Below are 27323 nucleotides of genomic sequence, written 5' to 3' on the forward strand. Positions count from 1 at the left end.
TCCTGGTACCAGAGAAAAACCAAAAAAAAAAAAAAAAAAAAAAAACACAGAGGACATATGTGACAGACAAAGGAAGAGAGAAGATGGGTAGGTGATTATAGCAGGAAGGAATCGAGCAAGTTTAAAAGGTGACTTGTGATCAGAAAAGTGGAGGAAGGTGTGAATCCTTTACAACTAAAGCCCCCACCAGACAGATGGATGACAAACATTGGAGCAGGGTGTGTTAAAAGGCAATAGGGAGGGCTGGGGTCTAGGGAACACAGGAGAACACACTAATTCTCAAATTAAAAACATGTTCCTGATGACAGGTGTCTGTCCTGAGTACAGTGCCATACCTCTTACTACCGAACAGGCAAGGTCCTGATCCCTGGGAGAAGGCTTAGATATATCATATGTCTTAAGTAATGAATCATTCATTCATTTAGAAATATTAATTTTGTATTTTTATGAACTGGTACCACACTAGTTGCAAAGGTGAACATTCTAATCCATAAACCTTCATTTCTTCTTCAATGAAGTGGAGATGTTAATCCAGGTTTTAACCATCATTCTGAGCTTCTTCCTTTGTGACTTGCATCAGTTTCTCTCTATGGCTCTGTGAGTCCCTAGTGGATGCTGTATCTCCAAGAGCCCTCTGGCAGCACAGTCCCCTCCCCAGCTGCTGCCTGCACCCCTTCTCTGCTCTTCTGCAGGGCTGTCCTTCCCCATCATTCCTTGCTGTTCTCAAGATGCTCTGCCATTGTGATCTGAGAGATGTGTCAATGTTCTGTCCTTTCTTGCCCAGAATCATGATGTGAAATTCCAGGATCACCATCCTAGTTGCATTTTTGTTGCTGAGATACAATACCTGACTTCCAAAACTTAAAAGAAAAGACATTTCTTTAGGGTCATAGTTTTTACAGGTTTTATTCTATCCTCTGTCAGGAAGGCCACGGTGAAAGAGCCACCATGAAGGAAAGCTGATCACATCAGGCAGTAGGAGACAGAGAAGGCAGAGCTGGAAAGGGAGATGCACCCTTACAAATCACACCCCAGGGACCCTTCTCTCCAGACCTGACCCCACACCCTAACAGCACACTAGGCAATAGAGCCCCCCTCATCCAACCACCTTCCTAAAGCCCTGGCTCTGAATGCATGAGAGGTGTTTTGGAAGGAGGGTGGCTAGATCTAAACCAAAACACCCTGCATTCTGGGAGAGTGAAACTAATATATTTCAAGTGAGAGTTATGGATGGGCATTTGTAAAAAGACTTGTCCAAGTTCAGTGGGGGAGACTGTTCTCCAATGGTGATTCAGAGATATAGTTCTTCCATGGCAGAGTGCTGCTGTCTGCAGCATATGGATAACAGGTGTGTTCTATGATGCTCTCCAACCTCAGGAGGCAGAAGAGACAAAGGTATGGAGAACTGTGAGAGGCAAGCGGTTACAGGCAGGATGCAGAAGGGGATACCCACAACTTCTGCCCACTTTCTCCTATTCACAAGTCAGTCAGAGGGTCATACAACTGCTGAGTAAAGATAGGCAATGGCCATTCTCTGAGTACAAAGAAGAATGGGGCTGTGCCAGGCGTATAATATCTCTGACATGGGTGCTGTGCTGACTACCACTCTTCCTGCCATGTTCCAGGGTGTCTATTGCTGCACTGGGTGGGTTCAGATGTTAGGATAATAGTGAACCAGTGCAGCATCCTGAGCACAGAACCAGTTGGTGAAATGGTGCTGAAATCACATAATTCTGATGGTAGTGGGTCATGTCAGTAAAATAAAAATGTAGTAACAAAGGTAATTTTTGTTTTTTCTTTTAAATCAACTCTATTGACCTACAATTTCTACACAATAAATCTGACAAAATTTCAGTATGCAATTTAATGAATTTTGACAAATGTATATAAACATGGTACAAATACTCTAAGGATGACAAAGAGTATTTCAATATTATGAATACTTCCTTACACTTTTCTGAAATCAATTCAGTAAGATCTATAGAAATAGACATATCATATTCATAGACTGGAATCCATGTCATAGAATTTTAAGGCATTGATCCTCTCCAGATTTATACACAATTTTGGTATAATGCCAATAAAAAATAAAAAATAAAGCTAGCTATTTTGGGGAGACACTGACCAAGTGATTTTAACTGGATATTAAATGTCAAGGACCAAGAGTTATCAAACAAATTTTTAGAGAAAATAAAAGGTACAGGGATTTACATTATTTCATTTAAGGCATTATTATAAAGCGATAGTAATCAATACAGTATCTTATAATGTACTGGTATAAGAGTAACCACAAATATCAATGGAGCAGAATAGAGATTTAGAAATAGACACACATCCACAGTTAACTGATTTTGACAAGCTGATAAAGCTATCAATAGAGAAGAAAAGTCTTTTCAACAAATAGTCCTCAGACAACTAAATATCATTAAGGGGAAAATAAAAACATCAACCTCCTGAAACTTCAGAAAAATTAATGGAAAGTGCATTACAACATTAACTGTAATGCTACAATTATAAAACTTCCAGAATGAGTGGTGGGAAAATATCAATTAATTGAGATAGGCAAAGATTTCTCTTAAGAGCCACCATATAGTAGGGATGTCATTGAATGGTAAAGCATCTGCCTTGTATGCGTAATGCCTTTGAATGTATCCATAGCTCAAGAAAAGGGGGAAAAAGACAACATTACCCAGAAGAGGAAATCAACTCAGACCACCAAGTAGGTTCTTTTTTTTTTTTTTTTTCCTCCGGTACCGGGAACTGAACTCACGACCCTGCGCTTGCCAGGCAGGTGCTTTTGCCGCTGAGCTAAATCCCCAGCCCTATAGGTTCTTGATTCTTGTCACAGCAAGGAATTTCTGGATGCATCCATGAAGGACAGGGAAAGATTTGTCACCAGAATTAATGTACACACTCAGAGAAAGTAGATTAGGAACCTTCAAGAGAGAGGTATATTACTGTACACAGAGAGAAATTTTGATGTATTTTGGGGGTGGAATCTATAGAAAACTCTGGGCTCAAATTATAGGAGAGAATTGATAGGCCACCCACAAGTAGATAGGTAATGGTGAAAGACCCCTTTTATACATGGAAGAAAATCAGTCTTTGAATAGGTTTTTTCTCTTAAAGTGAGGTTTCTGTTCTTTACATTATCAAAAGCTAATTTATTGCCTTGTAGTACTTGAAGTGGATTTTGGGTTTGATGGGGCTGGAAAGAAAGAAACATAGAAACTGGAAAGAATTCCAGGGAGTAAGAACATGGAATATAGATGTAGTTAATCTTGGAGGAGATTGATTGTGTGCTGAAAGGGCTGTTTTCTTAAATGGGTAATTTTTTTAGTGGTAGCAAAGTTTTATTAGTGGTAGGAAAGGACACAAGCTTCACAGAGCAAGTTTGGGCCAAGTAAAAGTAGGTAAAGATGTTCATCCTACCGTGTGAAGATGGACCATGTTGCAAGAGAGAACACAGTGGTAAAATCTCAATGTAGACTGTCCTTTTTGTGTCACCATCCCTCAGGCTGACATCAGGTCTAGGACGTCTTATTGAAAACAAACATGCTGAAATTATTGCTCAAAGTTCACATGCAGGGCATCGGGAACTATTCTGTGTGTGTGTCCTAGGATTTTTGTAATTAGTGGGTCATGTCTACCTCCCCAGCCAGCTTTGCCATGCCCTAATCTCCTGCCTCATTTCCCTCTGAAAGAAGGGAACATGTCCTCATAATTTTTCAATTTTTAATTTGTTCATAATTTTTCAATTTTTAATTTGCTCATAATTTTTCAATTTTTAAATTATACTTTTCCTTGTGTCTTTTCTACCCATCTTTATTTTTTCTATCCTCTACCAAAAGGGATGAAAGAATGAGCAACAACTAAAAAAGATTAAGTAAAACCCAGCTTTTTCAAGGTTAACAGAGTAGACCGTTGGCACGAATGAGAAACAAACAAAAAAAAAAGTAAAGGGGAAGTGGAGTTTTAAAAAATGAAAAAAAGATCAGTATCTGCTACCATCTGGAACAACATTCCAACCCTATTGCTCTTGAGAGTAAATTCTTTCAAAAGGTCCATCAGCCACTTAACACATGGAGCAAGACCCGGGTGGTGACCTAGTACAGTCACACGCCCAATGTTCAGTTTCACTGCATTTAAAATAGAAACTGTTCTCTTGATTGGCTCTCGGTTTTTTGTTTTTTTTTTTTTTGCGATACCAGGGATTGAACTCAGGACCTTACACTTGCCAGGCAGGAGCTTATGCCACTGAGCTATAGCCCCAGCCCTCAGTTTTCTTTCGGAAGACCTGGGTATGCTTAAAATCACTGCCAGTTGCAGTGGCCATCATTTTTGCCTGACTTGGTTCTTGGTTTCTCTCCTTATTATCCTCTTCCATATCCCAATTGTTGAACACAGAAAAGGCTGTACCCAGCAGGTGGATCATAGGGATCTGGAGACCCAGCTGAAGTTTTGGTGATTTATGTCAAATATGTGAGGCTAACTAATAAAATGTGTCATTAGTGCATATCCTTCCTTGGAAATTGAATCTAAGTTTGTGTACTTATGTGGAGCTTCTATTAATGGGTTAAGAAAGACAGCTGGATTTTTTGCTGCCCTGTGTAGACTCTCTCCCATTTTCATAACTAATAAGTTTCTTAATACATCTTTTCATTCCCATAATAACAGCAGCCATCATTTTAGAACTCAGGTTTAGTTAATCCCCAGCATTACAGACCCCATTTGGTTCTGTCAGAGGGACAATAACCTTTCCAGCGTGAGAGGTTCCTTCTTCTGCAGTATATTGTTCATCTGCATATCTCCAAGCCTCTCCTAGGAGTCTTTGTTTTTCACCTGGAGTACAGCAAATGGCCAAGACAAATTGGGCATCTTGCTCTAAGGCATCAAAAGCAATGTTCCAAGTATGAGACCCATCTGCAAGCCTATTACAATCTTCTGAAAATTGGCCTAAATATTCTTTGCACTGTTGGATATCTGCCACTGAAAAAGGCACCTGAACTCAAGTACTCCACTCTAATCATGGCACCTCTCTTAGGGGCAGGATGAACTGTGAGTTGAAAGAGTAAGAAACTCCACTCTGAGTGTGGCCTGTGAGGCTTAAAGCTGCCTGTAGAGCTCAAGGAGAGGCCTAGGGATTACTGGGTCTCACCAGGGTGGTAGGTACTGATGGAGTTTCTGAGACACCTGGAGAGGACAGGACTGATTTACTGGCCTGAAAATTATAAAGAAGCGGTAGAGGTGGGCTCCCAGTGTGGTTTCTTTTATTAAACAGGTGTGGGAGACCCATATCCTCTTCATGACAGATGCAGATGTGGGGATTGGATCATCAGTGATATCAGTCTCCTCTTCAGGGCTTCCTTAAGTACCACAGCTCCTGGGTGGTTGAAGAGGAATGCTTTCTGTCAGAGTCATGAAAACGTGAGTGTGAGGGATTTCAGACCACTTTCCCTGCCTTTTGCAGGAAAGACCTAACTGAAGAATAGTATTGTAATTAGGCTGCCTTTTTTTCCCATCTCTCATCATTTTCTAGTTCATACTTTTATTCAAAACAGAAGATATGATTTTTTTCCCTCAAATTATTAGGGTCAATTTGTTTCCAGTTTTTAAGGATATATCCTGACGGTGAGGTTGGTGGGATCTCCACAGTGTGTCCCATGGTACTCTGTGAGGTTTATGAAAAAGATCAGGTCTAGGGTCCTTCTGAGGGTGCCCCCGTGGATGGATGGAGATATAAAACCTAAACTGCACTACCAGATGTCTCTGGTGGGGCCTTTTCTTCCCTTACACCTCTCCAAAGTGGCCAAAAATGACTGCATAGCAACCGGAGTGGAGCCCACCATCTCCCATTTATACTGATAATAAAAGGCCTTGGTAATTATTTTTTAGGCAGTGGAGATAGAAGCCTATTTTTCAGCACATAAGAAAAAAGCCTTGGAAAATTCTACATGTGAAGATAAAATGTATTATCTATTGACTAAAATACTGTAACTCTACCTTTGCAAACTCACAGCCAAGTAACTCACTGAGGACAGCTAGAAATAGAAGATCCTCTAGGGGGAAAGCACAAATGAGACTTTGATCACGGCGACACAAAAGGCAAACTGTTGTAGGTGACCACTCAACCAGGAGACTGAGTTAGTGATAGCCATTGCCCCTCAAAAGAACAGAAGCATGGGAGCACAAGAGACCTGTTGAACTTTAGGTCACACGCACCTGGAACCTGTATGTTGTGTAGAAGATTTTTCTACACCTGGCAGAACCTAAAATGGTCCAGTCTGTGACTAGGTGAGCATCGTAAACCCTGTGTTAGCAGCATACCCACAATGAGTAACCAAAAATAAAAGAGAATAAAGTTCCACAAAGGGGTCCTACCTGCTAAAATCAGTTAACTCTTGACTTGGGCCTACTGATGTCCAGTAGTTAACTAAAAGAAGAACAAAGTTTGATCTTCGCTTTGTATCCTTTGTTACTATAAAACTTTGGGTTAAGTCACTTCTGCAGTCTACATATAAAAACCTCAATCATCTAGGGACTGTGTGTAGGAGCTGGTCAGACAGGGTTCATTATTTCTGAAGGTATATGCTCTAATCCCTCTTCAAGACCGAGCATACTAAGATAAGGCATTTACAGGGACAGTCAGCTGTGCCCAGAAATCACCAGCCATTGTCTTAATCCTGTGATCACCCAGAATCCAGGAGCAGCTGAGCCACACCTGACTGAAACCATTGTGAACAGAAACACTCATTTTGTGGGAAAAGAACTACCTCACAGTCATAAGGATTCCAGACCTCTGAACCCAAGACTGAGATGATGATCAATGAGCCCAACTTACCAACTATCCTAAAAGCTGGCCTGCTTTTGTGGGGGGCCAGTCTGACCCCTGCATCATCAGAGCCTCAAACTAAGAGCTGGGGATATAGCTCAGCGGCACAGCACCTGCCTGGCAAGCACAAGGTCCTGAGTTTGATTCCCAGTACCAAAAAAATAAAGAAAAAAAAAAAAGACCCTCAAGCTGGAGTCTTTTCCTGTTTTATGGTTTTGGTTTTTTAAATTTTTTTTTATTTTTGATACAGGTTCTCACTATGTAGATCATTCTGGACTTAAACTCACTATGTAGCCCAGGCTGGCTTTAGACTCACCTTGTTCCTCTTGCCTCAGGTTCCCAAGTGCTGGGATTACAGGCTTGTGCCACAATGCCTGGCTATTTTTTCCCTGTCTTTTGTTAAGGGCTGACTTTATCTTGGTTGGCTCCTCAAGCTATATCCCTTACCATATTTTTTTCTTATTTTCTAATGAAGTATTTCTTGTTAATTTATTCTTTAGTTTTAATTTCTTTTGTTACTAAAAACAAGAGCCCATGTTACCCCTTAACAGATATAAGTACCGTACATTTATCCAGAAAAAAATATATATATAACATATGAAGGGATTGTTTCCAAATCTTGCAAGATTTTCTTGAGAAAACAAGATGATCTTTAAAGTGTATTTTTAAGTACTTAATTTAAGCAAGGACTAGGTTGGTTAAAAAAAAATAGCAGTTTATCTGTGAGAAGCAAGCAAGCTTTTCAGCATCTTTTAAAACTACTGGCATTTAACAAAACAAGTAAACCTATTAACAGACCAGGTAAGTAGTAACTATAAACTATTAGAGAAAAAGGTATTTTCTCAAAGCTGATTGTTACTAAAATTTTGAATGAGGGGTCCTTGTAGAAATTATTGATATCTTAAAATGAGGAACAGCTGCAACCCTCAATCATTTTAAGACATCATAGAGAGCTCATTTTTTAAACTTGATAGCCTATAATTAGATAAGTCTCAATGTCTAGAAACTCATTGTCCCTGTAGAAGAGATATTATTTTTATTATAGGATCAGATAACTTAGACGACTTTTGATTTTATACCACAGTGTTATATGTACATCAACAACCTATGAAATACATTTAATAGATCTGAATACATCATTGTTCACAGATTAAGAAGCCAAGAATACATGAATGTTAGGATGCTGCCCAGTGACCAGACTTAACTCAATTCTGCATTCAGTTCTCTCAAAAATCAGTAGAGGCCAGAGTGAGGGAGAGACCAAAGGTCATGAGGTCCTGTGGGTCTTGTGTCCTGTTCTGCTCCAGCTGGGAACATCTGAGGTCCCAGAGCCTCCCATTTGAGGTCCTGGAGCCCAAGGCCCAGCCTAGCTCATCTACCATGGGCCCTTAAATACCTCTAGGACCCCAGAAGGGCAGGGAGTGAGAGACAGGGGACTGGCTGATATCATTCTGGGGGGTCATCTACAGTGGATGGGGACCAGGGCAAAGCCAAGGAACTGAATCCTGCTGACAGCGTTGGGACAAGTCCTTTCAGTGTTACTACAGAGCTGCAGAACATCAGTCCTCTCCTGAACTCCCTTGTCCACATCTCTTTTAGTTTGTATGGAGCAGATGGAGGGTCAGTGAGTAATTACAGTGCTCTTTGGAGGACCCAAGGTGCTTCAGAGGTCCAGATCTGCTGTCTGGGGCAAGTACCATATACTGATGAAAAGTCTGTCTCATCTATGAAATTGAGTTCTTACATTTTTGGCATAATGAAGGCCCAGAGAAAGGCCTTAAGCATGTTCCCAGAAAGATTATATGATGGACAAATAGAACTTCATTTTCTTTCTATAACTTGCTGAAGCCCAATTTCTAATTTTCTAATCTCTGTTTCCTTTTCCACTGTGGATTTTGAGGAACAGATTTTCAGGAAGCAGGGTACAAGCCTTTTTCTTCCTTAATTTGTGCATGGTCAGATCTGTCTGGCACAGGTGTATGTGCTCTTTTGTCGTTGCAATCTCATAAATCTGATTTTCTCATAATCTCGTACTATTCTAGTTAACATGGCCTCCAGAGCCAGAGGAGATGTCTGGCACCATCTACTGGCTGATGCAGGTATATGAAAATTCCACTGATGGTGGTCAGTGGTTGTAGCAGGGAGCTGGTTAACTTTACATATATATAAAAGGACTTATTTAAAAAAAAAAACAACAAAAAAACAACAGTAAGACACTACCACATCATGACACTGTCACACTGGGCTTTTAACACAAGTCATACTCTACAATACTGGGGCAAGGGGATCCAACACAAATTGATTCTGAAGCATAGCAATTAAGAAATAAAACAATGAAAGGAAATTTCTTTTCATGAAAACTCACAATTAAACTTCAGAGGGACCCAGTGTCACACTTCCACTTGGGGACTTGATACAAAAAATTTAGTTTGAATTGCTATTAGCAGGTAGCAGGCACCACCTTCGAATGAATCTTCAAATTGGAAAATACTGCTTCACCACCTGTTGGGGATAAGTTGCAAATGGAATAAATTAGTATGGCTTGTAGCTATTTTGATGACTGCCTTGCCTTAAGACTTTTCCACAACCACTCTGCAGGTCACCACCTCTCCCATGAGCTCTTCCCACAAACCCTCCTCATGACCCCCACTGCTGCTGTTTACGGGTGCTGCTCCTTTGACATTGCTATTTTATTTCACATTTGCTAAGCCCAACATTATGGTATTTCTTTTCCATTATCTTCTTCACCGGTTCTTCTTCTTTAAAAGTAATAAAGCAGCTTAACTTTTGTAAGCAAGAGACCACTGACCGACAATACAATAGACTATCAGTAGTTTCGAGGTTCAGTCCAGGCATACAAATTGTTCTATATGACTGCAAGGAAAAGGTGAAGCTGCTATAGTTAAGCAGCAGATGAAACGGTGCACAAGCCCTGTTTCTTGAAAAGTTTTTCAAGCTTTTTTATTATACTTTTTCTCTTATTCTCATAAAATCAAGAAGAAGATAATTTATAGACAACCAGATTCCAACTTCATGGGTCTTTCACAAAGATGAATTTTACAGTTACTCAATGCGCACCAGTGCACTAGAATTATGGGGACTAAGGACAAATAAGACTGGGGTACTTCATGCCGTGAATGTTCATATATGCCTGTAATCCCAGAACTCTGAGAGGCTGGTGGACAAATTTATGTCCTGCTTTTAGATAAAGGGAGACAGTAGAGAGATTTCAATGTATCTATTTTCTCTAAACTGTCTCCAGCTCAAATATTCCATGATCATGTGGCATCCGTTAGGGCAGCATATTCTGGGACCCTTCACCACTAGTGACAACCTGGCCCCCACCAGCCTGACCAGGGCAGCATCACCAAATGGAAGTGGTATATGCATGACTGGGCCTAAGCAGGTCCTGGAGCTATAAGTAAGTTACATGAAGCAGCGGCCCAGATGCCCATGGATCCGTCTCCTGCTATACTGCTTTCTGTCCCCCAGCACAAGCCTGTGGCCTTCTAGAGTGACTCATATTATCAATTAATAGAGGAAGAGAAGATGAGGGTCTGGATTACAGGTGGTTCCACATGTTATGTAGGCACCATCAGAAAGTGAGCAGTTGCAGCCCTGTAGCCCCTTTCCAGGTCATCCCTGAAGGACAGTGATGAAGGGAAATCTTCATAGGAGGCAGAGTAGGTAGTACCCATCTAGCCATCAGGTAGTGGGTACAGTGGTGATTATATACTGGTTAATGAGCTGTAGCCAATTGTCTGGCTGGATATTTATGTATTTGGAAGAAATATGACTGGAAACTTCGTGATAAAGATATTTGGAAAAGGAGTGTGTAGATACAAGCAATGGAAGTAAAGATATCTGGAGAGTATAAATGCTCACCAAGAGGTGGCCTCAGCAGAAGAGGACCTTAATAATCAAATGGATCAAAATTTTCCCCCTGTCTTTGCCCAGTCGGCTCACAAGTGAAGTGACCTTGGGGGCAGAGGTGAAGGTTATGCATGGGCACAGCAACATGGACTTCCATTCACCAAGACTGGTCTGGCTACAGCCACTACTGAATGCACTGTATCCCAGCCACAGAGAAGAAGAGTGAGTCCCTAATATGGCCCAATTCCCCAGGGCCATAAGCCTGTGACTTCGTGGGAGGTTGATTATATTGCTCCTATCATGGAAAGGGCAGTGTTTTGTCCTTGCTGGCAGAGACACTTATTCTGGGTATGGATTTGCCTTCCTTGTGCATAATGTTTCTGTCTGAACTTACAGATGCTTCATCTACAGTCCTGATATTCCACCATTGCTTATGACCAGTGAATATGTTTCACACTACAGAAGTACAGCATGGGGCTTGTGTTCATGGAATTCAATGGTTTTGCCATGTTTCCCATAATCCAAAAGCAGCTAGATTGACTGAAAGCTGGAATGGCTTTGTAAAGATGCAATTATAGTGCCAGCTGGAAATGCAGTATCTTGCAGTGCTGGGGCAAAGTGCTCCAGAACACTGTGTATGCTTTCATTCAGTGTCCTATATATGGTATTGTTTCTCCCATAGCACGTTCATGGATTCAAGTATCAGTGTATGGAATTGGGAATGGTATCACTCTTCATTACCCCTAGTGGCCCATTAGCAAAGTTTTACTTCTTGTTCCCATGACTTTATGCTCTGCTGACCTATGAATCTCAGTTCCAGAAAGGGGAAGGCTTGTAGAAGATCCATAACAATGATTTTTTCATTTGAACAGGAGCTAAGACTTTTCTCTGGTTATTTTGGGTTCCTTGTACCTCTGAATAAGCAATTTAAAGGAGTTATGGTGTTGACTGAGGTTTTTGGGGTTTTTTTTTTGTTTGTTTCTTTTTTTCTTTTTTGAGACAGGGTCTTGCTATGCATTTCAGGCTGGCCTTGAGCTCACTTTGTAGCCCAGGCTAGTCTCGAACTCGCAACAATCCTCCTGCCTCAACCTCCAGAGTGCTGGGATTACAGGCATGTGCCACCAGACCCGGCTTGACTGAGGTTTTTGATCCAGGCTGCTAAGGGGAAATTGGACTATTATCCCACAGTTTAGGTCAGGAAAAATATAGGCAGATCCTTTAGGGCATTTCCTAGTATCACTTAGCCTGTTACCTGGCACTCCACAATGCAAGGTCACTGGGCAACTGCACAACACAATTTAGGCAGGATGCCAGAACTTTTAGGAATGAAAGTGTAGGTCACCCTTCCAGGTAAAGAACCAAGATGTGCTGAAGTGCTTGCTAAAGGCCAAAGGAACACAAAATGGAAATACAAATTTAAAATGCTTGAGGACTGCTATTAAGTCAATCAACATTATGTTACAAAGAAAGAAAATAATACATGTGTCCTTAATATATAGCAGAAGGCAGCTATAAATACAGCTATGACTGCATGATCAGTTACAGAAATGAGGACTATAATTGTCATAAATATTTCTTTACTATTTTGTTAATATGTGCTTATATATATATATATACGCATATATTAAGCACACATATATTGCTTTCTTTCTTTGTAACATAATGTTGACTGACTTAATAGCAGTCCTTAAGTACTGTCAAATCTATATTTTAATGTTTAAGCTGTGGAATGTTGGAAGAAGAGTAAACATGGCCCAAGAAAAACTTTGTCTTCTCTACTGGGGAAGAAATAGGTGTTTCCTCTAGTACACAGGATAGTTGTACCATGTTAGATGTAATTATGAACTTGCTATTGTATTTGGAATTAAATATGGTTCAGGGAGATATGTCTGGCAAGGGTGATTATGGTCATTAATTGTAATATGTCAGTTTAACTTCAGTGAGAGCCACCTCGCAGATTATTAAATTCTGGGTGTGTCTGGGGATGATCAACATGTGTATCAGGGAGCTGATGGGCTTAAGACCCACCGCAGATGTGGGTGCCACCAACCAATACGTTTGCACTTTGGACAGAATAAAAGGGGAAGGAAGAGGAAAGTGCTCCTCTGTTTTGGAAGAATTCGGGTCTTTGCCATTGACGTTTGTAATTGGTCTCCAGTTTCCTCAATTTTCTGTCCTGATACTTCAGCCTTCTGACAGACTCATACCAGTAACTCTGCAGTGAGCTCCCAGGACTGGGCCCTTCGTCTATTACTGGGTCCTCTGCTCTCTGGTGCACAGCCAGCCATTTTGGATTCTTCTACCTCTGATCCAGCAGAGGGCTACTGGAACGCTTCTGCTTCTGCTTCTGTAAACCTACCTAACACACTCCTTGTATAATCACATATATATTTAATATCGAATGTGTTCCTCTAGAGAACCTTAATACAACTGGTATGAGATTTCAGTGGAAAAAAAAAAAACTTGTAAACACAAAAACAAGAAAAACAAACAAAAGACAAACCTCCAAACCAGACCCCCAACCAAGGTGGGAAGAAAGGTTCCCAATTTCACTGTCCCTATTCATCCATGTTTCTTCACAATCCAAGACAATCGTTTTCAGAGTATTCTGATCTATAAAAGGAATGCACACAGTAAGAGCAGGCAGGAATGGAGGGAAGGAATGGCAATCAAAACACAACAGTGACTTGGTTTACTTGAGAAAAACAGTGATTTTTGAGTCACAACATCCAGTGACTGAGATAGAAAATGGCTAAAAAATCAAGTTTGTAATTTACCTAGACTGTTACTTGGAGTGGGGTAGTATGAAGATGATGATATGACATGAGTCTGAATTTTTAAAGCTTCAAGATTTCAACAGAATGTAAATATATTTAAATTTTCAGATAGGACATTGTTAGAGAGGAAACCAAGACTGGGAATTCCCATCACCTTTCCATGCTTTGTGCTCCAGGAAATAATCATTTACGCGTTTACTATAGGTCACACCTTTTTCTCCTAGTACCTGGTACAAAATAATCTACCACCTCCCCAACGTGTCTTTCCAATCCCAATTCCCCCAATTATTTTGGTCCCTAGGTGGTGTTATTTATTAGTGGTGTATAGACTCCCAACTACCCTCCAGGGTAAAAAAAAAAAAAAAAAGGAATTTTCTGTAGGCTTATCCCCAAAACTCAATAAAAATAAGACAAAGGATTGATGGCCTTCTAGAAATTGAAACAATTTGAGACATGAAATCAAGTTTTTCACGACTAGGAAATATATTCAGATAGTGTTTGTTTAATTCATCTGTGCCACAATAGGGTAAGAAATAAAATGTAGAAACCTTACTTCTTCATTGTTTACATCTCCCCTACTGCCCAACCAATTCAAATGTTACATCTCATTATGTCATTATGATTTCTGATAAACGGAGGCCCCTAGGTATTAATCACACAGACAATGGCATGATTTCACAAGAACACACCACAATTTAAAAAAAAAAGGAAGGCCTCAAGAGATAGAGGAAAAGGTGAGGGAGAAAAGGGATAGGGTTGAGAAAAAGAATTAGGATGTGCACATGTACCAACTCCGCATAATGAATGTAAACATCACATACTATAGACGTATACTAATAAAAAAAATCTGAAAAAGTAAAGCTGTTCTCTCTCTCCCCCGCCACTGGTGATTCTCTCTTTACTTCAATACTTTAAAGGCTGCAGAATTATGTAAAAGAATTTTTTTTTTTTGAATAAGATATTAAGAATGGTCCTCAGGAGACGGTAAGTTTTATTTTGTCCTGTCCAGATGGAGGTTTGGTTTATCCTTGGATGTTCAGGGTGAAAAGCAATTAGCAGAATGGAGAAGATGGAGAGGTCTATGCTGTAGTCTTCTCCCTCATTTTCATCTTCACTACCCAATGAGCAGCTGTCCTGCTTGCAGAACTGAACTTGGAGGTTGGGTTTTCTTTGAGTTTCCTTTGTGCAGGTACAGATCTAGAACCTTGATTTTCTTTGTCATCCTTCCTATCTGACTCCTTGTAGGGGGTCTTTCTTTTTTCTTTCTTGCTTTCTTTTTTTTCTGTCTCCTACATCATGACAGTAGTGCCCAGCTGGCCTTTTTAGACACGCATACATCCTATCTGTTTTATTTTCATCTTTCCTTGCTGGTCTTTCTTCAGATGGCTGAGTTGGAGCTACTTCAGCCACCACTATGTCTAGGAATTTCTGTCGGAGCTCTGGGACAGAGCAGGAGGGTTGCTCTACCACCCGTTCTCCTCTGGTGGAGAGGCTGGCATTACCTTTGGAAGCTGATCATGTTTGGAAAGGTTAGAAACTGGAGAGTAACAATTTTCCACCTTTTTGAGTATTCCATTTTTTAAAGACTCCTTTTTCTCCTTTACGTATTTTTGCCAGGTGGGGCTATGGTTCCAGTCTGCAATAGAACTTTTCTTTCCTTGACTGTTTTCTAGAGACTTCTTTTCTAGAAACTCCATTTTCCTTGGGCCCTTTCTTTCCTTGACTATTCCTGTACCTTAGTCTCTTCACTTTGCCAGTTTGATCGCTGTTTTGGTTTATCTAGCCCACGCCATGATTTCTCCTGCTCCTTCCACTGCTTTTCCTCCACTTCTCTTTCCCTAGCAGCTGTGTCAACAGGTTTTGCACCTCCAAAGATGGAAAGTGTGCGACTGGGCTGGGAGGGACTAGTGGAGGAATCATCTGCCTTAGAACTGCTCTGAGGTTTCAGACTGCATCTGGGTCTGTGGGGCAGACCCCTATAATTACGCCAAGAGCTGTCTCTAGAGTAATCATCTCTGGAGCTCCATGGCCCATTGTCTTGTCGACCATCACAGCGGTCCCCATCTTCTCTGCAGTAATCATTGCTATGGTGCCCACTACCAAATGCTTTTCTGCTATTGAATATTCTGGACTCATTGTCTCTATCACAGCTCCTGCTGTCTCGGTGACCATAGTGATATCGGTTCCCAAATAGATTCATAGTTCTGGATAGGCCATTCTGATACCTATCACCATCTGAATCATAACAGTCATGGTACTTGCTTCCAAAGCTCACATCATCTCTTCTTGGTAGATTGTCATCATCCGTGTTGTCTGTCGCAGGACGGGCCCTCCAGTCCGTGTCTGTTTTGTCAGGTTCTCGTTTTCTATCCTGGTGTGCTTGATTAGCTAAGACAACTCGAATGATCCTTTTGCCTAGACACTGTTTATTGAGATTCAGGGCACTGAGCAGAGAATCCAAGTCCTCAAACTCAACATAACTGAAACCTTTCAACCTTTTTGGATTGCAAGGGTCACGTGGTAAATTCACAGCCCTGATATTTAACCCTTTAAAGAAGTTTTTAAGGGACTCTTCTGTCAGATCATTGGGCAGGTTCCCAAGAAAAGCAGTGTAGGGTGGAGACTTGGGAAGATGGCTCCAGTCGACGTTGGGTTTCTGAGCAGTGGCAAGGGCAGAGTGGTTGGTTCTGGGAGCCCCATCCACAGCCTCATCACCACTGTGCCATCTGGTTGAGACATCTTCTTCCAGATCTTCTGTTTCCTCAGCCCAGCTGATTGATTTGAGGCCATGGCTGCTTCCTCTATCAGTGCCTCCACTGTCATTCAGGAAGTCTGTTAGGGAGATAGTTTCCTGCTTCTTATTCTTTTCTGATGAGGCCTCTATGTTAAGAGAAGGAAAGAGAACACAAAGGTTACATTACAAATATATGTTTATAATGCAACATATATGTTATACCTGTTACATATGTCTATATTTTATTAAGAGCCAATCTTTTATATATTAACCTATATTATATTATTTATAATACAAATAAAATGCATTATATCAAAAATATGCATTTCTGTGTATTGTATATGTAAATGAGTGCTTAGTTCTCTATATATTATATATTATTTGAGATATGTTTTCTCTCTCCCTGTCTATAAATTAAAAACCTGGAGTCATAGTTTCATTACCAACTGGGCAAAATCAAGCTGTGAAGCAAACATACAGAGCTGATAAAATACCACATACAATAAAGGAACAAGAATATGTTTACAGAACTTTAATAAAATATATGAAATCACTTTCTACATGAGCAGGACTGATGTGTAAAAAAACTTTCTTCACCTACGAGGAACTGTCTTCACCATCATAAATATGATCACAATGCACATAAGACTATGTAGGTGGCAGCTAAGCGTTTTTACCCACTTTTATAATGTCAGGATCACTCCCTCTCCAGTGGGTTAAATTTATGTTCACTACTCTGAGAAAACAGCCCTTACCTGGCAACAATACAGCACAACAACAATTAGCAAGTTAGCTTCAAACTGAGATATCTAATCTGTATAGTACACATAATTATATATATATATGTATATATATATATATATATCAAGTTAACTACACCACTATTTCTGTAGCAAAACCTCTATTTAAAGTACATGGAATACATAGGACTGCAAATAACTTCACATGGATAAAGTTCAGATGAGTCTTCTGTGGCAGACATCTCAAGGGGCCAATCCCTGGACACTGGCTCTTGGTGTCCACACCTTGTGAAATTCCTTTCTTTTAAGTGTGGACAGGGCCAGAGCATTGCTTCTGACCGATAGAATATGACAAAAAAGATGGACTGTAACTCCTATGATTACAATTCATTATTTATACACTATCTTGCAAGCACATTTGCTATGGAGACTCCTTTTCCTGGGCTCCCATTGAAGAAACTAGTTGGTTGTGTGTATGCCCACTGAGCAAGGAGCTGATGAGAGGACCCCGCAGCTGAGGGCAGCCTGTAGCCACAGCCAGCAGGAAGCCTGGGCCTCACATACTGCAACCCAAGGGGAATGAATCCTGCCAGCAACCTAAGTGAGCATGGGAGGGACCTTCCCCAGGCAGGAGTCAAGACAAGAACACAGCCTGGCCACACCTTCACTCTACCCTCCAGAGACCCTAAACAGGACACCCCAAGCTGAGCCGAGATTCTTGACTCACAAAGACTGTGAGATACTTGAATTGTTCCTAGATACTAAATTTTGCCATTTTCTTGGTAACAAGAAATAGCTACTACAGCCAGGAAATCATTTTAATTTCAGGTCTCCTTATGCAGGAAAATGAATCCAAATAAACATTCATTTTGCAAAACAGATACTGCATTTTGTAGTTATAGGAAATATTACAGAAATAAAGCAAGCACTGATAAATGGAGGAGGAAGACCAGCCACCGGGACAGTAAAACATAATTTTGTCAAGGTTCTAGCATTTACCTGTGTTATCTGAGTCAAGTCTCTAAAACTATTTGAAACATGGTCCACTATACTCATCTACCTTTCTGCACTGGTGTCAGAATTTGAAATAGTCACAGAATGTAATAGTCATCCTATGCCAAAGAAAGCCCATCTTTTTTTTTTTTTTTTTTTTTTTTTGGTAGTGGGAATCGAACTCAGGACCTTGTGCTTGCCAGGCAGATGCTTGTGCCACTGAGCTATATCCCCAGCCCAAGGAAAGTCCATCAAACTCTATCTAACTCCATCCTGTGTCGAACACTGTTAACAGTGTTCACGTGTGATTGCAGCTAGTATACAGGACAACTCAGTGTAGTGGGAACTGAGAATACACTCATTCATCAGAAGGGAAAACAGTGCCCGGAGCTGCCCGGGGTGGCAAAGCAGAGCAGGAACTGAAGGTCTCCTCAGATGACCAGGATGCAGGACAAACTCAGCAAGAGCCTGCTAAATGGGGAAAGTGAGGCAGCCATGCTGAAAATAATCACACAATCCTGAGCCTGCGTAAGGTCCCTCCCATCACAGCACTGAGAAAGCCCCTGATTCACATACCTTGAAGGTGTATTAACTTCATCTTCATATTCTTGTAAAGCTCATCAACACCAAACACAGTCTGAATCTCCAAGGAAAAGACTTCAGGCGCTTCCAGATTCACTGCACAAGTCCTAGAAAAAGCAGAGACTCCTCAGTGGTCTGCTCTATTCAACTCTGCCCACCTGGACCCTCCCTTCCTGTGTTCATCCAGGACTCACCTGCTCAAGGTGCCTTTCACATCCTGTAAAGAACAAAAACAAAAGGTGAACGAGTTAGCCTCCGGATTCCATGGGCTGTGGCATAAGTGACTCTGTTTGTAAACATACCACCCAAAGAAGGAAAGAGGGACCCAGCCTGAGACACTGCTGCACTCAGGAGCAATGATCTCACCTGGCCTCTGCCCACTCCGCAGGAGATTGTGATCTCCAGGGGGAACCCTTTGGGGAACAGCAGTGGCTATAGTTGCATCAGCCTGTGGCTGCTGGAGACACAACCAGATTTGCTCAGCTTCCCTTTGGCAAGTCTGGTTAGAGGTCACTTGTTACCAATATCCTCTACATAGCTCCTGAGAGTGGGCCAGCAAGATGGTGGCAGCCAGTGTCACAGATTGGTGTAATAAATATGCTATCTTTTCAACCTAAAATGTGACCTCCTTTTCCACTACTTGGATTCAGAATTAATAGCTCCAGCTGTTTATCTTCATGAAATGCGTTCTTTATGTAGTCCACAATATCTCTAAAGTAAGGGTTCTACCAGCAAATCAGAGGAAAGGTCGAGCTGCCCCGTTGTCATCTGGCACTTGGCACAACATTTGATGGGAGAGGCTGACAGCCTGGCTTCTGGGCACATGAAACAAGGGTGCTGGGGAGTGATGACGAAAGCTATCTAGGGGTCCTTGCAGCAACTCTGTACTCACTAGAAGAGGCTGTTTTTTCAGTGCTGGTCATTGAACCTTGGTTTCCTTACATTCTAGGCATGCACTGTACCACTAACCAACATCCCAAGTTCATTTTTTTTAATTTTAATTTCATCCTGAGTCTCACCAAGTCACCCAGGATGGCTTCACATTTGTGATACTGCTGCCTGAGCCTCCCCACTAGCTGGGATTACAAGAATAAGGATGGAACCTCATGCCAGGGGAAGTGTGTTTTCATATTTCACACACAGGTACCCCATAGACTAAGGGAGCTCTCCTGACGGTACTGATGTGTAAGATACCTAAGTCCCCACGCCAATGCCCACATTGTAGTGAAAGCATGTCTTACCGCTTTCCCCACGGTTACTGACATTGTTCTAACTGCTCAGTGTCAGAATCATTCTTTCCTTCTCCAGCCTCACCTGCAACAGTTTCTGGGCTGAGCTCTGACGTTTTGCCTCCAGTTCCAAGCGGCAGCTCTTAAGTTCCTCGCTCTTCTGCTCCAAGTTGGCCTCCCTCTCCTTCAGTCGCATCAACAGTTGCTCTTCTTCTTTCTTCAGCCTCCATAGATATGACTTCTCCTCCTCATGCAGCAAAGTGTGGAAATTCTTAAATTCAGACTCCATTTTTTGTCTCTGAATCTCTATCTTATCCTAGAATCAAGAAAATATGATGAAAACTATAAACAAACCAAGTCTCCATACCTGCATGAATAAATAAACAAAATGTGGTGTGTAGATACAATGGAGTCCTACCCAGCAGCAAACAGAATAGAAATCTGCCCCTTCCTGCAAGGATTAACCTTGAAGTCTTTCTGTTAGCAGATACAAACCAGGAACAAGAGGGTAAATACTGTAGATTAAACGTATATCTAGAAGGTATAATAGTTAAATTTATGGAAAAATAATGCAGGATGGTAGTTAGCAGGTAGTGGCAGAAAGGGAGAATGAGAGTTAGTGTTTCTGGGGACAGAGTTTAACTTTGGAAGATGAAAATTCTAGACATGTTTATGCAGTACTTTTATAACAATGGGAAAGTACCTACTGCCACTGAACTGTATACTTAAAATAATAAAAATGACAAAGTGTGTTTCGTTTATATTTTTCCACACATAGAAAATAAAGTGTAATCAGACACTGACATAAATTTCTCATGAAGGGCGGGGATATAGCTCAGCAGCACAAGCACCTGCCTGGCAAGTACAAGGTCCTGAGTTCGATTCCCAGTACCGAAAAAATAAAAAAATTTAAAAAAGAAATTTGGGCTGGGGATATAGCTCAGTGGCATAAGTGCCTGGCAAGTGCAAGGTCCTGAGTTTGATTCCCAGTACCAAAAATAAATAAATAAATACATAAATTTCCTGTGAGTCATTAGAGCAAGAAGAATGTTGTAAGGTTACTACTGGCATTCAGATTTTTAGAGACTATTTTTGACTTCTCTGCAGTCACCTGATGAAATTCCTCATGCAGCCAAATACAAGAGGAAAGTGCACATTAGTACTATGTTATTTATTTATGGAATTGAATTAGTGTCTTTTTATGTTGCCACATACAGGAGAAGAGTGGGTAAGTGTACAGATAATTTTTTTATTGAATAAAGGACGAGTAAAAACAAATTTTTCTTTGTGATGCTAGAAGTATCTTAGAGTCTGAGGAAATATGTTATAGTAAAAGCTAGGTAAGAATATCAAGAAAAGTGAATTTTAGTAAAATTTATCTGGTAGCACCTCTTGAATCTTAGAGGTATAGAGGGGCAGTTGTGGCACCTCACGTTATGGTTAATGCGCAAGTGTTCATCCACCTTCCCAGGGTCACTTTAATGATCCCTATGTATGAGACAACCAAAATAAATGACACAGCTCTCATATGACTAGATGTAAAACTACAATTTCTTGGAATTCTTTCTAAATTAATGCAGAATTTCAATGACAATTATACCATGATAAAAGGCCATTGATTAGAATGTTTATTTTGTTTAGGAATTTGGTACATATTTACCCCTTGGATTGAAGGGCTTTTCACATGCGTTAGCTATTCTCAAAGTCTTCCCCCTGCCCAAGATATCAGAAATGAGGGAGATAAGAGGATCCTCTGGAAACTAGAAATCAACTTCTACACACAGAAGAGGCAGAGGGTAAACAGGACCCAGAAAAGAGCAGACTGGCTAATGGGCCTGTGGACTGGACTATCAGCTAAAGGATTTCAGAGATATTTCAAAAGAGGAATGCGTCTCTGATAATGTGAAGCCTCATGAGCCATAGAAGAGGTCTGAAAGCATTTAGTTTGCAGGCCCAAAAGTACAGGTTCTAGCAACAGCCATAGTGACCCTTATAATGCAAATTAGCTTCCTGTATTGGCCTCAGGAATCCCAGCCAAGAGGGAGCCTGTTTACTGAATATGGTTAGGTGCAGTGAGAATAAACCATCTTTGTGCTTTGCCTTTTCAATCATCCTCTGTCCTTAAACTCCAAAGTGAAAAATAGTTCAAGTTCCAGGAATCAAATTCTTACCTTCCATTCAGTTATTTGGGTTGTTATGAGCTCCTTCTGATTCCTACACTCCTCTTGAAGTTGATTCAAATTTCTGGCAGCTTGCTCTAGCTTTTCCTGAAGGAAAAATTGGGTAAGTAAAATCTATTCACTTTTATTCTTCATGAGACACCACTTGCAGCATCCAAAATGTGGTAAAATAATAGGGAATATTCACTGAGTTCTTACATTTGCCAGGAAGACTGCTGAGTGATATAAGGGCAGCAACACATAGATCCCCACATCAACCCAAAACAGTTAGTGATGTTTTTTATATCCTTTCTACATTGTGCAAAAAGGGGCTCCAAAGAGGCTATATAACTCTAGGGAGAAAAGCTGGTAGGCAGTGGGGTTGCAATTCTGATATCCCATGCTGAGCAGGTCCTATACCATGTACCCTACCACACTAAGGCCAAAGGAAAATTACAAACAGATATGATAATCATCCAAAACAAAATCTTATAAATTAAGGTGTTAAACCAAAAATAACCAATTCCACAATGTTTAGCACCTGGAACTTTGTGAGTATTGTGGCTGAGTCAGAAAGAAAAGACCAGGATGACAGGTGAAGTTTTTAGGAACAGGTAACACCAGCAGGGGAGTTCTGATGTGTTGTGAAGATGGAATTATGAAGTCAATTTAAAAGGAGTTAGTGTCCATGTCAAATTATAGGTTATCTTTCAAAACAACCTCATGCTTTCCTTGAAAGCAAGTTAAGGCAGACACCAGCTGTTCACTGTCATAAGTAGTGGCTCTTCCCCTGTAAACCCTACAAGGACATTCATGAATTCTCTAGCACTCTCACGAAAGGGCTCAACCTGATTTAGCAGAACTGCCTTGCTCTGGGTATATGCCTCATGCTGTTCTAAGCTTTACACATTATAATGTCCTTAAAGTTCATACACCCCTAGGATATTTGTGATAAGGAGAAAGGGCAATGCTTTTATTCCTATATACAGATAGAGAACCCAAAGCATGAAGACATTCAATATCTTACCCCAAATTGTCCATCCAGTAAATGGAAGAGCTAAGCTTTCAACCTCAGCTGCCTGCCTCTGGGACTGACAACCATGACTGTGATCTGCTCATTTCCCCACTTGGTGGGAGAGGAACTCAAACAAGAGCATCCCTGTTACATGCATGAGCAGCTCCATGGAATCTAAGGAAGCACCACATGTACGGAGTAGGGGTCAGGACTGATGTGACCTTAGGAAGGTCTTGGAGCCTTCATAGGTTCCCAGCTCTTTATCATGAAGGAGAGAGCCAGGAGCCCATGCTGAGCATAAGTTCATGAGCTCTAGCAGGCCCAGAAGCAGTACTGCAGGACTAAGCTGGCTCCTTCCCTGAGAGCTTCCTTCCCTGGGAGCTTCCAGAACCCCTGTTTCCCACTCATCTTCCACATCTGTCATTTCCAAGTCGGCCACTCAGGAATCTTGCTGGAAACTGCCCTCTAGATCTCTTTCTTGAAAGGATCATTTGAATTCTAACTGGATATGCCTTTTATTTTCAGACTGCATGGGTAATTTTTTTCATTGGCAGTGAATCTTTACTCTGCAAGTGAAAATGCCCCTGTGACAGGTGATACTATGGTCTAGGATTGAGACTGGGAACTGAGACTCAGATCCTGTGGCCCTCTCTTTCTTTTCCCAGTCCCCACCTGCCTGTCTCCTGCACACGGCCCATAGCCTGGCCAAGGCAAAGCAGAATCCCCATGCCTTTGCCTTTTTGCATGTGTGGGTCCTTCTGCCTGGATGCCCTACAGAGGCTAAGTGTATGTGTCCTCCAGAACCATCTCTGGGATGCACCACTCCTTCCTTTCCTACCTCTCTCACTACCAAAATCTGGGGTTCCAGGCTGTCACTTTGCTGAACTGTGTTTCTACTGGACTTTACAATCTCCACAGAGCATGCATCCTCTACTCCTTCCTTTTCCAGATTCTTTTACTAAGTCCCACCCACTATAGTGTCTCACAGTATACACAGTGTGAAGCAGAACCCAGGCAGGTGTTTGGTTGAACATGTGCCAGAACAGAGAGAAGTCTATCATAACACAGAGAATAGGGGCAGGAGTGTGACCATCATGTTGAAGGTCGTGGTGGACCCGTATATGGATCCATCACAAGCTATTTTTCAAAAGAATACCACCTCTATGCTTTAGGGTCATCATTTTAGGCTTTGGGACCAGTACGCTCAGGTCTAGGAAGCACCACAGTGCAGGTCCTTGCTGAGGCCCTGGTGCACACTTACCTTGTAGTCCTGGCACACGTCCTCCACCAGCACTGTGTTGTGCCCTTGGTGCTGCGGTGCCCGCTCACAGCGCCAGCAGATGAGCTGGCCGTCATCTTCGCAGAAAAGCTGGAGCTGCTGTCCATGGGCCTCACACAGTAGCTCATCCTCTTTCTCCTCCATTTCCTGTATAACCTCAATGAGATTTTCCAGTTGCCTGTTGGAGCGCAGACTATCTTTATGAAAAGGTTCCCGACATAGAGGACAGAAAAACATCTTCTCCCCCTGATTTTGGGGCATCTGTTCAAAATACAGCTTCAAACAAAACTGGCAGTAGCTATGTCCACAGGTGATGCTCACTGGATGCATCATGAGGTTCAGGCAGATGGAGCAGGTAGCAATCTCTTTCATCTTGTTGGTGCCAGTGGTTGAAGCCATGACTTTTCTCAAAAACCTCCACTATTGATCTTGTTGTGGAGATGAAGCAGCTAGAATTTCCACAGGGTTGGGAAGAGAGCTAATGCGAGCCTGTGTACAAGGAGCTGGCTGCAACCACCTCCACAAGTCATACAGAACTCTTTCTGGAAGGATAAAGTAAGGCAGAGTTTAGAATGTGTATAAACATCTAGTTGTGTTATCTGATGTTGTAGCCACTATTGTTTGTGGCCATTTAAATGTAACAGTGAATATTTAATAAAATTTAAAATCCAGTTTCTCCATCTTGCTACCCATAATTAGCTGCCCAATAGCTTCCTGTGTTTCTAGGATGGCACAGCCACAGGACCTTACATCACTGTGCAGAGACCCCTAGGGCCAGTGCTGAGAGATGGAGAAGCCAAGCAGGATCCCCCATAGACGCTGGAGCAAGAGCCACAACTCAGTGAGGGAGTGAGAAACTCCTTCTCGTTCTAATGAGCATCAAGAACAATTAGCACCAGAATTATCTCTTTATGCCCAGTGACAACACTCAGCCCATAGTGGGATCTATGGAGGATTCTGTTTAGACAGTCAAACTGCATTCCACCTTAATCTAGACCCCTAGCCCACATAGATTGTAGGAGATAATGTTCAGAGAGTGCTAGTGAAGAACAAACCAGGAGGATGAAAACAGTAACCAAGGCATACAAAAGAATTGGTTTATTGTCCCCCTCTTTAAGTTGAAAGAAAGAAAACTACAAAGAGATCTAGGAAGAAAGGTGGGACTTGAGGTCTAGTTATTCCTCAGGATAGAAATTTGGTGAACTTGGGAGCCTACTGTCTTCTCCAGGTTGAGAACTTCTTCCAAGAGAAGCTCAGGTGATCGGAGCACAGGGAAGGTGGAAAGAAGATGGGGAGAAGTCTCTGTGGGATCCTGCTGCTAGACGCCTTCATGTCCACCCCTGAGGACCTGATGAGCAGACCCTGTGGAGAAGTGACCAGGAGCCAAGTTCATGTCCTTGTCTCCTATACCATGTCTTCTTTGAACCCATCCCTGTCCTCCCTGCACTCCACTCCACCCTGGGGAGATTATCTAGGATGAGTGCAGAATGGGGGAAAGTAGGCAAGGTGTCTTTTTCGGGAAATGTCTGTGCCTAGATTTATTTATTTATTTATTTATTTTGGTTTTTCTCCGGTACCGGGAACCGAACTCATGACCTTGCGCTTGCCAGGCAGGCGCTTTTTGCCGCTGAGCTAAATCCCCAGCCCCTTGTGCCTAGATTTAAAAACTGGAATTCAAATAATATTACCAAATACATCCTTTTCCTCAAAAACTATGACCAGTCCCTTAGAGTCACACAGGATTTCTTCTACAGGCCTCTGTTCTTGGCTGGTCACTTCCCCAGCGGTACACTAAAGCCCCGTCCTCTTGGTGCTGGCCTCCTGGAGACCAGGGCCTCTTCTCCTTTAAAACCTCTGATGACCATACTTGGCCTCACTCACCTTGTATTCTGGTTCTTCTGAGATGTGGTGTGGTTTTAGGTGAAAGCCACAGCAGAGGAAGGGTGCAAGCTGTGAGCTGATACTCGGGCGTTTCCTGAAGTAAAGAGCAGGTGCCGTGCTGTCAGGAAACCCTCCCTCCGTCCTCACCACACTGTCACAGACACCCAGCCCTGCTCCATCCTCCACCCACAGGACCCTCCGTGGACCTGTCAGGAAGACACTCACTACCTGCCACTAGTTCAAACGATGCCATCACTTCCTGGGCTGAGGCAATCAGTTACCTCAGATCTGAGAAATGAGAAGTGAAACTACTGCAGGAGGCGGGGCTTAGATCCACCTCAGTGAGAATGCTCATTTCCTCTCCACTCAGCTTGTTTCGAAAGAAAAAAAAAAAAAAACAAAAAACAAAAAACAAAACAAAACAGCCTCTTCAAAAGCAGCAGGCACAAAAGACAAAATAAAAGCCCAGGAAACTCCCTTGTGACACCAGCACAGGCTGTGGAGGAACAGGAGGCCTGCAGAGCGCCAGCTCACAGTTCTGATGAGAGATCTTTCTCTTCTGTCCTCAACCCTCCTGGAGTCCACAAGCCTCCTGACCTGTGTATTTTTAGCTCCTTCTAGGTGACTTGTGGTTTTCTCACAGTTCTGATGGGGTGGAAAGGGGAAGCAGCCCGTGGGCTCCTTGGAGTCACAACATCCTCCAAGCCAGCCTCTCACTCCTCTCTGTCCTGTGCTGGGTCTCCTTTTCCTCCTCGTTGCCCTTCTGGGGGACTCAGGTACTTTTCAGTAGCCTGAGTCCTCTACTCAGCACAGGAAACAGGAGCCACTAATGGTCCAGCACAGAGTTCTCTTACCAAAGGACTCTGTGACCCTGGGACCCATAGCTCTGATCTTCACACTGGAGAGAAGACTGTGGAACTCGGTGTCACAGTCTGAATGCCTCAGCCTAGGCTCTCCGTTGCTAAAGGATACCAAAAAGACTGTTACCACCTGTCATAGTTACTTTTCTCTCATTGCTGAGACAAATATCTGATACCCAAGGTTAAAGCAGAAAGGATTTATTTGGCTCACAGTTTGTGGAGGTTTCAGTCTATAATCAGCTGCCTCCAAGGCCAACTGGTATGACAGAGGAGCAACAGTTCTTGGAGGTGGAAAACAGCAAAAGCAACAAGAGCAAAGAGGGGAGAAGCAAGCCTCTTTTCCTCCCTTATGGTGTATGCAGGCTACCC

The 27323-nt window shown here is 42.0% G+C and overlaps 1 protein-coding gene across 3 annotated transcripts; it reads right to left on the minus strand.

The window, feature by feature from the left end:
• Window positions 1-13964: 13964 nt before the first annotated feature.
• On the minus strand, window positions 13965-26482 carry LOC102022294 (eukaryotic translation initiation factor 4B-like). 3 transcript variants are annotated; one of them, XM_013503771.1, is made up of 8 exons: window positions 26323-26482; window positions 26095-26188; window positions 24196-24755; window positions 21932-22027; window positions 19846-20076; window positions 18726-18748; window positions 18526-18638; window positions 13965-16362 (listed from the first exon to the last, which is right to left on the minus strand). In XM_013503771.1, the coding sequence occupies exons 3-8, from the start codon at window positions 24610-24612 to the stop codon at window positions 15206-15208; spliced, it is 2037 nt and encodes a 678-aa protein (XP_013359225.1). In that variant the 5' UTR covers window positions 24613-24755; window positions 26095-26188; window positions 26323-26482; the 3' UTR covers window positions 13965-15205. The 3 variants fall into 3 exon arrangements, with proteins under 3 accessions (XP_013359225.1, XP_005403371.1, XP_005403373.1); XM_005403314.2 differs by having other exon boundaries at window positions 26320-26482; XM_005403316.2 differs by lacking the exon at window positions 26323-26482 and adding an exon at window positions 25430-25575 and having other exon boundaries at window positions 26095-26313.
• Between the last annotated feature and the right edge of the window lie 841 nt (window positions 26483-27323).

This window comes from Chinchilla lanigera, unplaced genomic scaffold, assembly GCF_000276665.1.
Source record: "Chinchilla lanigera isolate Chin_1 unplaced genomic scaffold, ChiLan1.0 scaffold00082, whole genome shotgun sequence".
In the NCBI taxonomy this organism is placed as follows: Eukaryota; Metazoa; Chordata; class Mammalia; order Rodentia; family Chinchillidae; genus Chinchilla; species Chinchilla lanigera.